At 39.4% G+C, this 12,291-nt stretch overlaps 1 protein-coding gene across 1 annotated transcript in view; it reads left to right on the top strand.

Annotated features, from left to right (window-relative positions):
* LOC136255297 (hemicentin-1-like) overlaps nucleotides 1-12,291 on the top strand; it is a 239,616-nt gene that overhangs the window by 43,076 nt on the left and 184,249 nt on the right. Inside the window, exon 7 of the mRNA XM_066048025.1 lies at nucleotides 5,729-6,016. Coding sequence (XP_065904097.1) covers nucleotides 5,729-6,016 — 288 coding nt within the window. The remainder of the gene's footprint in view (nucleotides 1-5,728; nucleotides 6,017-12,291) is intronic.

Genomic DNA, 12,291 nt, shown 5'->3' with positions numbered 1-12,291 from the left:
TAGTAGCATGTATAACCTTAAAGTTTGATGTATTAAAATATTATTGTTGTATTTATCTAATCCAAAACAGCCAAGCTGTAAAAAAAGAGTGCGGCCCTCAGAAAGGCTATGGTGAAAAAAGATGTGAAATTCAAGGTGGCGGCCAAGAAATGGCTGTGATGGTAGGTTAATGGTAAAAATTTTAATAACGACAATTCAGGTGAATTTTGTGCCAAGACCAAGCGGCACCAAATTCACCTGAATTGTTGTTATTAAAATTTTTACCATTAACCTACCATCACAGCCATTTCTTGGCCGCCACCTTGGATTTCACATCTTTTTTCACCATAGCCTTTCTGAGGGCCGCACTCTTTTTTTACAGCTTGGCTGTTTTGGATTAGATTTCACTTCTTTTTGTATTTATATACCCCAAAGCCGGCCTATGGCCGGCTTTAGGGCTTTTTAACCTGTCATTTTTTCTTTACTACAGGAAGAAGAAAAGATGAAGCAGGGTGATTTCTTTGTAGCTGACCTCTCTGCAAGGTGATCCTTCTAGCTGATCTCTCTACAGGATGACTTGTTTGTAGCTGAACTCTCTACAAGGTAACTTCTTCTAGCTGATCTTTCTACAGGGCGATTTGTTTGTAGCTGAATTCTCTACAGGGCAATTTGTTTGCAGCTGAAGTCTCTACATGGTAGTTTCTTTGTAGCTGAACTCCCTACAATGTACCTTCTTCTAGCTGAACTCTCTACAGGGTGACTTGTTTGTAGTTGAACCCTCTACAGGGTGATTTTCTTGTAGCTGAACTCTCTACAAGGTAACTCCTTCTAGCTGATCTTTCTACAGGGTGATTTGTTTGTCTCTACAGGGTAATTTGTTTGCAACTGAACTCTCTACATGGTAGTTTCTTTGTAGCTGAACTCTCTACAATGTAACTTCTTCTAGCTGAACTCTCTACAGGGTGACTTCTTTCTAGCTGAACTCTCTACAGGGTGATTTGTTTGTAGCTGAACTCTCTACAAGGTAACTTCTTCTAGCTGATCTTTCTACAGGGTGATTTGTTTGTCTCTACAGGGCAACTTGTTTGCAGCTGAACTCTCTACATGGTAGTTTCTTTGTAGCTGAACTCTCTACAATGTAACTTCTTCTAGCTGAACTCTCTACAGGGTGACTTGTTTCTAGCTGAACCCTCTACAGGGTGATTTGTTTGCAGCTGAACTCTCTACAAGGTAACTTCTTCTAGCTGATCTTTCTACAGGGTGATTTGTTTGTAGCTGAATTCTCTACAGGGCAATTTGTTTGCAACTGAACTCTGTACATGGTAGTTTCTTTGTAGCTGAACTCCCTACAATGTAACTTCTTCTAGCTGAACTCTCTACAGGATGACTTGTTTGTAGCTGAACCCTCTACAGGGTGATTTGTTTGTAGCTGAACTCTCTACAAGGTAACTTCTTCTAGCTGATCTTTCTACAGGGTGATTTGTTTGTAGCTGAATTCTCTACAGGGCAATTTGTTTGCAGCTGAACTCTGTACATGGTAGTTTCTTTGTAGCTGAACTCTCTACAGGGTGACTTGTTTGTAGCTGAACCCTCTACAGGGTGATTTGTTTGTAGCTGAACTCTCTACAGGGCAATTTGTTTGCAGCTGAACTCTCTACATGGTAGTTTCTTTGTAGCTGAACTCTCTACAATGTAACTTCTTCTAGCTGAACTCTCTACAAGGTAACTTCTTCTAGCTGATCTTTCTACAGGGTGATTTGTTTGTAGCTGAATTCTCTACAGGGCAATTTGTTTGCAGCTGAACTCTCTACATGGTAGTTTCTTTGTAGCTGAACTCTCTATAATGTAACTTCTTCTAGCTGAACTCTCTACAAGGTAACTTCTTCTAGCTGATCTTTCTACAGGGCAATTTGTTTGCAGCTGAACTCTGTACATTGTAGTTTCTTTGTAGCTGAACTCTCTACAGGGTGATTTGTTTGTAGCTGAACTCTCTACAAGATAACTTCTTCTAGCTGATCTTTCTACAGGGTGATTTGTTTGTAGCTGAATTCTCTACAGGGCAATTTGTTTGCAGCTGAACTCTGTACATGGGAGTTTCTTTGTAGCTGAACTCTCTACAATGTAACTTCTTCTAGCTGAACTCTCTACAGGGTGACTTGTTTGTAGCTGAACCCTCTACAGGGTGATTTGTTTGTAGCTGAACTCTCTACAAGGTAACTTCTTCTAGCTGATCTTTCTACAGGCCAATTTGTTTGCAGCTGAACTCTGTACATTGTAGTTTCTTTGTAGCTGAACTCTCTACAGGGTGACTTGTTTGTAGCTGAACCCTCTACAGGGTGATTTGCTTGTAGCTGAACTCTCTACAAGGTAACTTCTTCTAGCTGATCTTTCTAAAGGGTGATTTATTTGTCTCTACAGGGCAATTTGTTTGCAACTGAACTCTTTACACGGTAGTTTCTTTGTAGCTGAACTCTCTACAATGTAACTTCTTCTAACTGAACTCTCTACAGGGTGACTTCTTTCTAGCTGAACTCTCTACAGGGAGATTTGTTTGTAGCTGAACTCTCTACAAGGTAACTTCTTCTAGCTGATCTTTCTATAGGGTGATTTGTTAGTCTCTACAGGGCAACTTGTTTGCAGCTGAACTCTCTACATGGTAGTTTCTTTGTAGCTGAACTCTCTACAATGTAACTTCTTCTAGCTGAACTCTCTACAGGGTGACTTGTTTCTAGCTGAACTCTCTACAGGGTGATTTGTTTCTAGCTGAACTCTCTACAAGGTAACTTCATCTAGCTGATCTTTCTACCAGGTGATTTGTTTGTAGCTGAATTCTCTACAGGGAAATTTGTTTGTATCTGAACTCTCTACATGGTAGTTTCTTTGTAGCTGAACTCTCTACAATGTAACTTCTTCTAGCTGAACCCTCTACAGGGTGATTTGTTTGTAGCTGAACTCTCTACAAAGTAACTTCTTCTATCTGATCTTTCTACAGGGTGATTTGTTTGTAGCTGAATTCTCTACAGGGCAATTTGTTTGCAGCTGAACTCTGTAATTGGTAGTCTCTTTGTAGCTGAACTCTCTACAGGGTGACTTGTTTATAGCTGAACCCTCTACAGGGTGATTTGTTTGTAGCTGAACTCTCTACAAGGTAACTTCTTCTAGCTGATCTTTCTACAGGGTGATTTGTTTGTAGCTGAATTCTCTACAGGGAAATTTGTTTGCAGCTGAACTCTCTACATGGTAGTTTCTTTGTAGCTGAACTCTCTACAATGTAACTTCTTCTAGCTGAACTCTCTTCAGGGTGACTTGTTTGTAGCTGAACCCTATACAGGGTGATTTGTTTGTAGCTGAACTCTCTACAAGGTAACTTCTTTTAGCTGATCTTTCTACAGGGTGATTTGTTCGTAGCTTAATTCTCTACAGGGCAATTTGTTTGCAGCTGAACTCTGTACATTGTAGTTTCTTTGTAGCTGAACTCTCTACAGGGTGACTTGTTTGTAGCTGAACCCTATACAGGATGATTTGTTTGTAGCTGAACTCTCTACATGGTAGTTTCTTTGTAGCTGAACTCTCTACAATGTAACTTCTTCTAGCTGAACTCTCTACAGGGTGACTTGTTTGTAGCTAATCTCTCTACAAGATGACTTGTTTCTAACTGAACTCTCTACAGTGTGATCTGTTCATAGCGGAACTTTCTACTGGGTGATTTGTTTATCAGCTAAACTCTTTGCATGATTGTTTCTTTGTAACTGAACTCTCTACAATGTGACTTCTTCTAGCTGATCTCTCTACAGGATGACTTGTTTCTAACTGAACTCTCTATAGTGTGATCTGTTCATAGCGGAACTTTCTACTGGGTGATTTGTTTGCAGCTAAACTCTTTGCATGATTGTTTCTTTGTAACTGAACTCTCTACAAGGTAACTTCTTCTAGCTGATCTCTCTACAAGGCAATTTGTTTGTAGCTGAATTCTCTACAGGGTGATTTATTTGAGCTGAACTCTCTACATGATGGCTTATTTGTAGCTGAACTCTCTATTAGGTACCTTCTTCTAGCTGATCTGACTACAGGGTGACTTGTTTGTAGCTGAATTCCCTACAGAATAACTTGCAATGTAATATAACTGAGTAAATTATACATGCAGCTGAATGCTTTATTAGGGTGACTGTTCTATTAGAGTATCTCGATCTCGCATTTGCTGCACGTAGTTGCCTTTCGAATCATAACTCAGTGATTTGTAATCCGATTCTTCTGTACTACTGCAAGAATTTTCTATGATGATTATTCCAGCTACATACTGATTTGCAGCTTGTTGCTCTAAGCGGTTTGCCTGGTAGACACGAAAACTAATAGTTTTTTTATTCATAAAAATCTATCGCGTAATTTTGACACAGGTTGGGTTTTGTGTCATATCTCCATGGTGTTTATCCCGATTCCTTTCAAACCACAAAAAGGCACTCCTACGATGGTTGCTCCATCTACATATCAATTTTCAACTGATTCCTCCAAGGGGTTTACCCTGTAGGCGTGACAGACCTTCGACCTTATTTTACGCAAATAATCGGTCATAACTTCGTGAATGTTCATCGGATTCCTACCAAAGTTGGTATGGAGATCCGCCTTAATGAGCCCTTCAAGTGTGCCAAAGTTCAGCCCAATCCAAGCACGCATTCGTGTTTTATGGCGAAATTTGCGAAGTGTGCGAAATGAAGATGATGAAGAAGAAAAAAATGAAGAAATTAAAATGAAATTTTGTTCGCTCGTATCTCGGAAATGGCTGGAGCGATTCTCTTCAAATTTAGTATGTAGACTCTCCTAACTGGGCGGCACGTCTCTAGCAAATTTGGTTCCAATCGGATAAGGGATTACAGAGCTACATAGGTGTGAAAATTGCGTTTTCTTTCTTCCTGTTAATATACTCACGGTGTGGCGCGCCGGTTTCTTGGGCCGCACGACACACTATCGTGTGTCTTGATATAAAGAAGCAAATTATAGCCATAAACAACCCCAAATTTGAGTTTAATCGTATGACAAATAATTATGACGTTTGTTGATTTATCTCACAGGAGCTCACTCCTCACTCCTGTATTCTCCTCCATGTTTTGGTTGTATGTGTAATGTGCAGTGCTCATGGTTGGATTAAAAATATATATAATTGAATGGCAAACCAAGAATGTAGATTAATGATGTGATTACGTGGGCTGTTGACTTTATATGAATTTGCTTCTGGTAAAAATTACCATAACTTTGAAATGGAATATGCTATGAACTTGCAACAAGTATCAACTTATTTATTGGATAAAGATCTTCAATTTTGCACCTAGTTTGAACAAATTGAGTGTTGTATGGGTGATATATAGACAAAGGTCACTTTTTTTTACCATAAAATGAACTGTAGAGGACACCAAAGGGCAAATCTGCGATAGCTCCATATCTCAAAATACACTTCATGATAGGTAGGTACAATGTGCTAAGTTTCATACTTTCTGCACAAAGTGCACAATATTTCAGCTAAGCCGCTCTACTACCTAGTGGGATAGCATTTAATAACATAGTCTAGGGACTGTTTGCACAAAACACTGAAGTAAAGATACTGGCATTATTATTTTGCTGTTAATCTTCCCACTTAACACAATCCATGGTACCCTGTGCACAGTATCTTTCATTTGTGCTCACAAGTGGAGTACACTACATACATAGTTGTACATTAACAATCATTCATTACAATTATTCAACAATGTACTAATAGATGCTCCAACAATTATTTACCGAATAATGAATGATACTGAGAATGAAGCAGACACAGCTTTCTTTCATTGTCAAGCTACTGCTGAACCAGTTCCTACCATCAGTTGGTACTTTCATGGTGTTCCAGTGGATGTGACTAATACAGTGAAGTACAGTGTGTTGTCAATATCACCTGGTCAAAGTACCTTAAGGATCAATAATGTACAGTCATCTGATGTGGGTACCTACACATGTAATGCTACTAATGTAGTATCTAGTGACACTAGTTCTGGAATCCTGACTGTTAATGGTGAGCGAACATGCTGCATCACATTCTTCAATTGACATGACTTATTGTGTACTATACTTTACCCATGTATTTAACAGTCAGTGACTGGCTGTAAAGTTAACTTTTTAATGTATTCAATGAATCTCATAGTAGTTTAATCGTCACTAAAAATACAGTACTAGCAATCATGTAGTTGCTACTTTTATTTAGCTCTCTTACACCTGCTGTATATACAATTAACATTAATTTTGTGTTTATTGATATAAACTTTATTTGTGGCTGACTATCAGTCCATTCACTTCAAGTGTCAAAGACATTATCAGAAATTTAGTTGTGATGAAACAATACAGCCATTAATTTGCTTACTTCTCAACTGAAGAGGGCTTAGAGGAAAGAAACATGAAAATAATTCTCTGGTTTAAGTGTATTTTATAATTGTGACCGTCTCAGTGAAAAGCCATCTAATTTACCAAATGTACGTTATGAGAAAAATGACGTTTATATAATTGGGGAAATTACGTATGTTACAAGGAAAATTTTATGCAAGTTTTACTCAAGCCATTTCTCCAAATCTATTGTTTAAATAAGATCAGTGATATTGTATGATAACCAAACATACGAAATAAACACACATTTGATGTAAACTACATACCTGAATTTTTTGTAGACCTTGGTTAACCATCTAGGGATCTTTATCCTAAAACAGCCAAGCTGTGAAAAAAATGTGTGGCCTCCCAAAAATACCACAGTAGAATGTTTTGAAATCAAAGATGGCGATCAAAAAATGGCTGCCACGTTGCTAATCTTAAACATTCTTAATGATCACACTTAAAGATAATGATTGGCGTTAGCATCATTGGATGCCAGATTTGATTTTGCAACTTTTCCACCCCAGCTTTTTGAATGGGTTGTGTTCTTTTTTACTACTGGGCTGTTTCTCTATAATTATGTACATATCACTTGCATTTCTATCCTGCGAGTTTATATCTGTTTGGTATTTGCTTTACAACTATGTAACTTCATTGCCTTGCAATCCATCAAAAAGTGTGAACAATCTACTGGGTATATGTATGTACAAACCAATTTTCAACATACTTAGTTTACCCTGTTGCCATGACAGAAGTTTAATGTTGTTTTATATCCTCATAACTTCTTGAATTTCATCAGATTCATAGCAACATGTCCTATATGAATATGATTTAAAACACCTGTACAAATACCACAGCTATTAACTATCAAAAGTAGAACTTAAGGTGGTGGCTACCTGGAAGTAATTGTTTACGGAAGCCCTTTAAAACCGAAACCTTACAAAAGCCACAAAATGTGTGATGTGTTTCAACAGGAAATCGAATTAAGATATTTTGCGCATAATGCAGCATGGTTGAAACCACTGTGGAAATAAAGCGAGATGGTGAAAAAAAGATCTGGCCACTACAGGTTACTCAACTGGACAGATTACTCTACTGGTTGTAAAGTACTAAAATATTAGGAGTCAGTCGTGGTTCAGTCAAGTGCAATAAAACTTGCTAACTGATGATTGTGAAATAATAACATACTGATAAAGAACACAAAGGTATGTACACATACACACATAAAAAATGTTGTGTATATCATAAATTGGCAAATGTTAGTTCACAATGTTCCTGAAATGTAGTACTGAGTATTGGTTACCTCTTCTTGCAGTAGTCCCCATGTGGTAGTAGTGCTGCCCTCAAATTTGCTGTATAGCATTTCCTTTACTAGAGGTCTTACTTTAGTGGTGTCTCTCCTCTTGGCAATTTTACAGTTATTCTCATTCGTCTTTCTGATAACCACACCTGAAGGGAATGATCATTTTTACCGTGAGCAGATGTCATCATTGTTACACTTTCTCTTGCTGATTCAGTTATGTTTATGTTGGCCAAATAATATTCTTTCATTAGCTCACAGAGCTGGTTGTCAAAAACATCAGTTACAATGTTGTTTGCGTTGCTTCCCCCATCATAACGTGAGTAATGTTCTCTGCCTTGTTGTGAAGCTGATAGGCTCTCCCTCTTTGCTTTTTTCCTTTTTATTTTTGCAGTGTCAGTTGATTTTCTCTTTCGATCTTTATTGAGTTTTTTAGTTTTACATTCACCAACTGCTCTAAATGTTTTGCTAGGAGTAGACACCACCTTGCTCCACATTTCTGAGCCCCAATTTGAACCTTCATTTATTTGAAGTGCTGCCCCAGCACATTTGGCTTGCCATGACCCACTTTGACACCTATTAACTTGTTTTCCACCATCAAATTTTGCTTGCACATTCATGTAGCTCTCTGCCAGGTTAGTGGTAAAATTACTTGTTGATTATTGTAATGTAATTAGTTTTCATCATGACTATTGTTGCTTACCCAATAACTGTTGTGCTTTGCTTGCTAGGCGACTTGCAATAGCTCTGATGTCACAGAGCATTTGCTCATCAACTGGATAAGCAGGACCACAAGGTTCATCAGTGTCTTCAGAAGTGGCATCTGTCCAAGCTTGCTGTTCATCTTCAAGAAAAGAACCTATGAATTCAGCTTCCATATTGTGGACATCTGATTCACAGCCTGGAATGTAACTATCAGTTGAAGTCGAGCAGTCAGTTGAAGTGGAGCAATCAACTGAAGTGGAGCAATCGGTTGAAGTTGAGCAATCGGTTGAAGTGGAGTAATCGGTTGAAGTGAGGCAATCAGTTGAAGTGGAGTAATCGGTTGAAGTGGAGCAATTGGTTGAAGTGGAACAATCGACTGAAGTGGAGGAATCAGTTGAAGTAGAGCAATCGGTTGAGGTAGGAGATTTAGTTGTGTTATATTTAGATCTTACTACTTTGCAGTATTCAGGTCTACACTTACGGTGAATACCAAAACAGTGCATTGGGCAATTTAGTATGTCTTCCTGAAGGAGTATTGCTGCCGTAACTTTATCATTCTCTTTACTCCTCATCATGATTGCGCAGTGAGCATCCCTGGTAAGTCTTAACCTCATGTTTGCTGTTAGTTTGTTTTTGCTGTTAGTTTGTTTTTGCCCTTATATTGTGGTTTGTCTTTGACTAGCTGCTCTAAATGCCCCTGGAAATATTTTAGTGCATGATTAGCACACTGCTGCTTTTAAATTGCATTTCCCCACCCAGGGACACCTGCCACTAGTATTGGGTACACGGAGCTGTCACCAGCTGATGTACCGTACACCATGTTGCTCCTCTGCAACCATAAATCCATTCAGAATAATATCTGTTTCCATTGAGGATGAGGAACCATTCCAGTTTTTAAAGCAGGTATGCTTTGATGTACTACTACTGTCGTGTATCACTATCTGATAAGCTAATAGCTATCGCTTGCACGCGAACGATCACAGTTAATATAGTTAATAACTCAATAGGTGTCAGGAATAACATAGACAACTACAACTAACTGTATACAAGGTGAAACACAGTATATATAGATACAGGTACCATTAATGACGTCATAAAACATTACACACGGTTATAGCTATATTAGTCAGTCTATCACATCTCCCCCTCTCTAGCTTAAGTGTCATCAGTTAAAGAATCTTCTTGACCATATCTTTTAGGAGGTCGACGGATACGGGTTGATCTGCGCAGTCCTAATGAAAGTTCAGCTGATCCATCAGTAGCCAATCCCACAGAAGTAGGAGCTGACGAAACAAGTTCAGATGATGTCACATCTTGATCTTCCTGAGTAGATTCAGATATAATTCTTTCTAGCTCATCATCAGACGATGTCTCTGTCGAAGTTTCAGTTGCACTAGTATCAGTGATCCTTGCCTTAATACTGTCAATATGTCTAAGGACTAGATTTCTATCCTTCAGCTTGATGTTGTATGATAGTGGACCATTAACTTTAGCAACTATTCCTTCCATCCACTTCTGGCTAGATGAGGTAAAGTCTCGTGTGTATACTCTGTCCCCCTCTTTAAATTCACGAAAAGGCTTTTGATTGTCATGCGCTCTCTTCTGGTAATGTTGGCTGTCATCTACCTTCTTAGATAAGGTGTATTCTGGGTGTAGTAGATCAAATTTGGATCGTAACCGACGGCCCATCAATAACTCGGAAGGTGCCATACCTGTGGAAGTATGTGGGGTATACGATACATGAATAAAAACCTAGAAAGCTTGTCAACTATTGTTCCAGAACCTTGCATCTGGCGGAGAGCTTGCTTCATAGTTTGGACTGCTCTCTCAGCTAGACCGTTTGAGGATGGTTGGTACGGTGCTGAAAATATGTGCCTGATGCTATTCTCTTTAGTGAATGCCTGGAACTGTTCACTGCGAAATGTCGGCCCATTGTCTGTGACTATCTTCTGTGGAACACCATGGGTAGAGAAAACAGATCTCAACTTTTGGATTGTCTTCTCTGCTGTGATCTGTTGCATAACTTCTACATTCATCCACTTTGAGTGGGCATCCACGATCACTAAGTACATGTGTCCCATGAAGGGGCCTGCAAAATCAAGGTGTAAACGTCCCCATGGTTGAGTAGGCCATTCCCATGGATGAAGTGGTGCCTTTGGTGGTGACGCACCAGTTAACTGACAATTGGGGCACTCCCTAGCTAATTTCTCTATACCAGTGTCCAGTTTGGGCCACCAAAAATAGGAACGAGCAAGCATCTTCATTTTGCATGCTCCTGTGTGGCAAGAATGCAGCTCTGCCAGGACCTTAGCTCGTCCTTGTGGGGGAACCACAACTCGTGAGCCCCAGAGAATGCATCCATTCAGGACGCTTAGCTCATTCTTCCTAGCTATGTAAGGCTTAAATCATCACCAAGTGTAGCTTTTTGCCAACCTTGTAGGATGCAGCGACGCACTCGAGACAACACTGGATTTGTATCAGTCCACTGCTTAATGTGTGCTGCATTTACTGTGGTTGATGAGGAAAGGTGATCTAGCAAATGGACCCAATCCCCAGGTAAGCAATCAGATGAAGTTGTGACTGGTCTCGGTAGGCGACTTAAAGCATCAGCATTGCTCAAGTGTCGGCCTGCTTTGTGATGAATAGTGTACTGGTAAGCACTGAGTGTAAGTGCCCAGCGTTGGATTCTTGCAGATGCAGTAGGGGAAATTGCTTTTGCTTGATTGAACAAATAGGATAGTGGCTGGTGATTGGAATCTATGTGAAATTGTCGCCCATAAATGTAAGTATGAAATTTCTTTACCCCAAATACAATAGCAAGGCCTTCTTTTTCTAGTTGACTGTATCCTTGTTCAGCTGGTGAGGCATAAGCTATTGGACGTTCCTGTCCATCGTCCATTACGTGGGACAAAACAGCACCCAAGCCCTTAGGCGAAGCATCACAAGCAAGAAGTAATTGTTTGGAAGAATCAAAGTGTACTAACAATGAGTCAGCTTGAAGGGCCTGTTTAGCTTCCTGGAATGCCTCATCTTGTGTGGTTTTCCAACACCAATGTGACCCTTTCCTTAGCAAGGCATACAGAGGGGCTAAGCGAGTAGACAAATTAGTTAAGAAGTGACTGTAGTGGTTAACTATCCCAAGGAATGATCTTAACTCAGCTAGGTTCTTTGGAGCAGGTGCATCTTGAATGGCCTTCACCTTCTCCTGCGTTGGATGGAGACCAGACTCATCAATGATGTGTCCAAGGTACTCAACCTTTGTTAGAACATGGCATGCATAGTATGCTTTGATCTTTGATATTTAATGAGGTTTCTAATATCACTAAGAAACCTGGTAGGAGGTTTCTAACTAACTTTATTAGAAACCTGCAGACAATTGATAAAGCTCACTATGCAAGGGTATTCAATTTGTATTTAAAACCTAGGTCATGGTGTGTTAGATGTGATTGTGGGTTCTAATGAAAATGTAAAAAGATGCTAAAAAAGGTACAAGAATCACTGTAGACAAACGTGCCCATTCATACATGACACATCAGTGATGATAGTTAATGTTAATGGTACAATTAGTTGCACCAACAAGGTTAATCCCTGAAGCCATGTTCTCTTGATTTTCAGTCTTGTCTGGCTTGTCATGCTGCTTAAACTTCTCATCTGGTGATACTTTCAAATCTTGATCCTTAGTGGTAGTAACAGTACCATTTAGCACATCTGATGTTACAGTCCGCAATTTCTCACCAACCCGCTTATAAGCCCTTACAGCATTAGATGAGTGCCCCGTCCTTTGCATAATAAGTTGCTCATCTACTTTGGCTTCAAACAATCTGGTTGCATTTGTGGTGCGAAGTGAGTGGTTGGTAAACTTTCCCTCAATTCCTGCTGCTACACACAATCTGCAAACAGTTTGCTGTAATGAATTATGCCCA

Source organism: Dysidea avara, chromosome 5 (genome assembly GCF_963678975.1).
Source record: "Dysidea avara chromosome 5, odDysAvar1.4, whole genome shotgun sequence".
NCBI classification, from domain to species: Eukaryota; Metazoa; Porifera; class Demospongiae; order Dictyoceratida; family Dysideidae; genus Dysidea; species Dysidea avara.
This window is presented reverse-complemented; position numbering and strand designations above follow the sequence as displayed.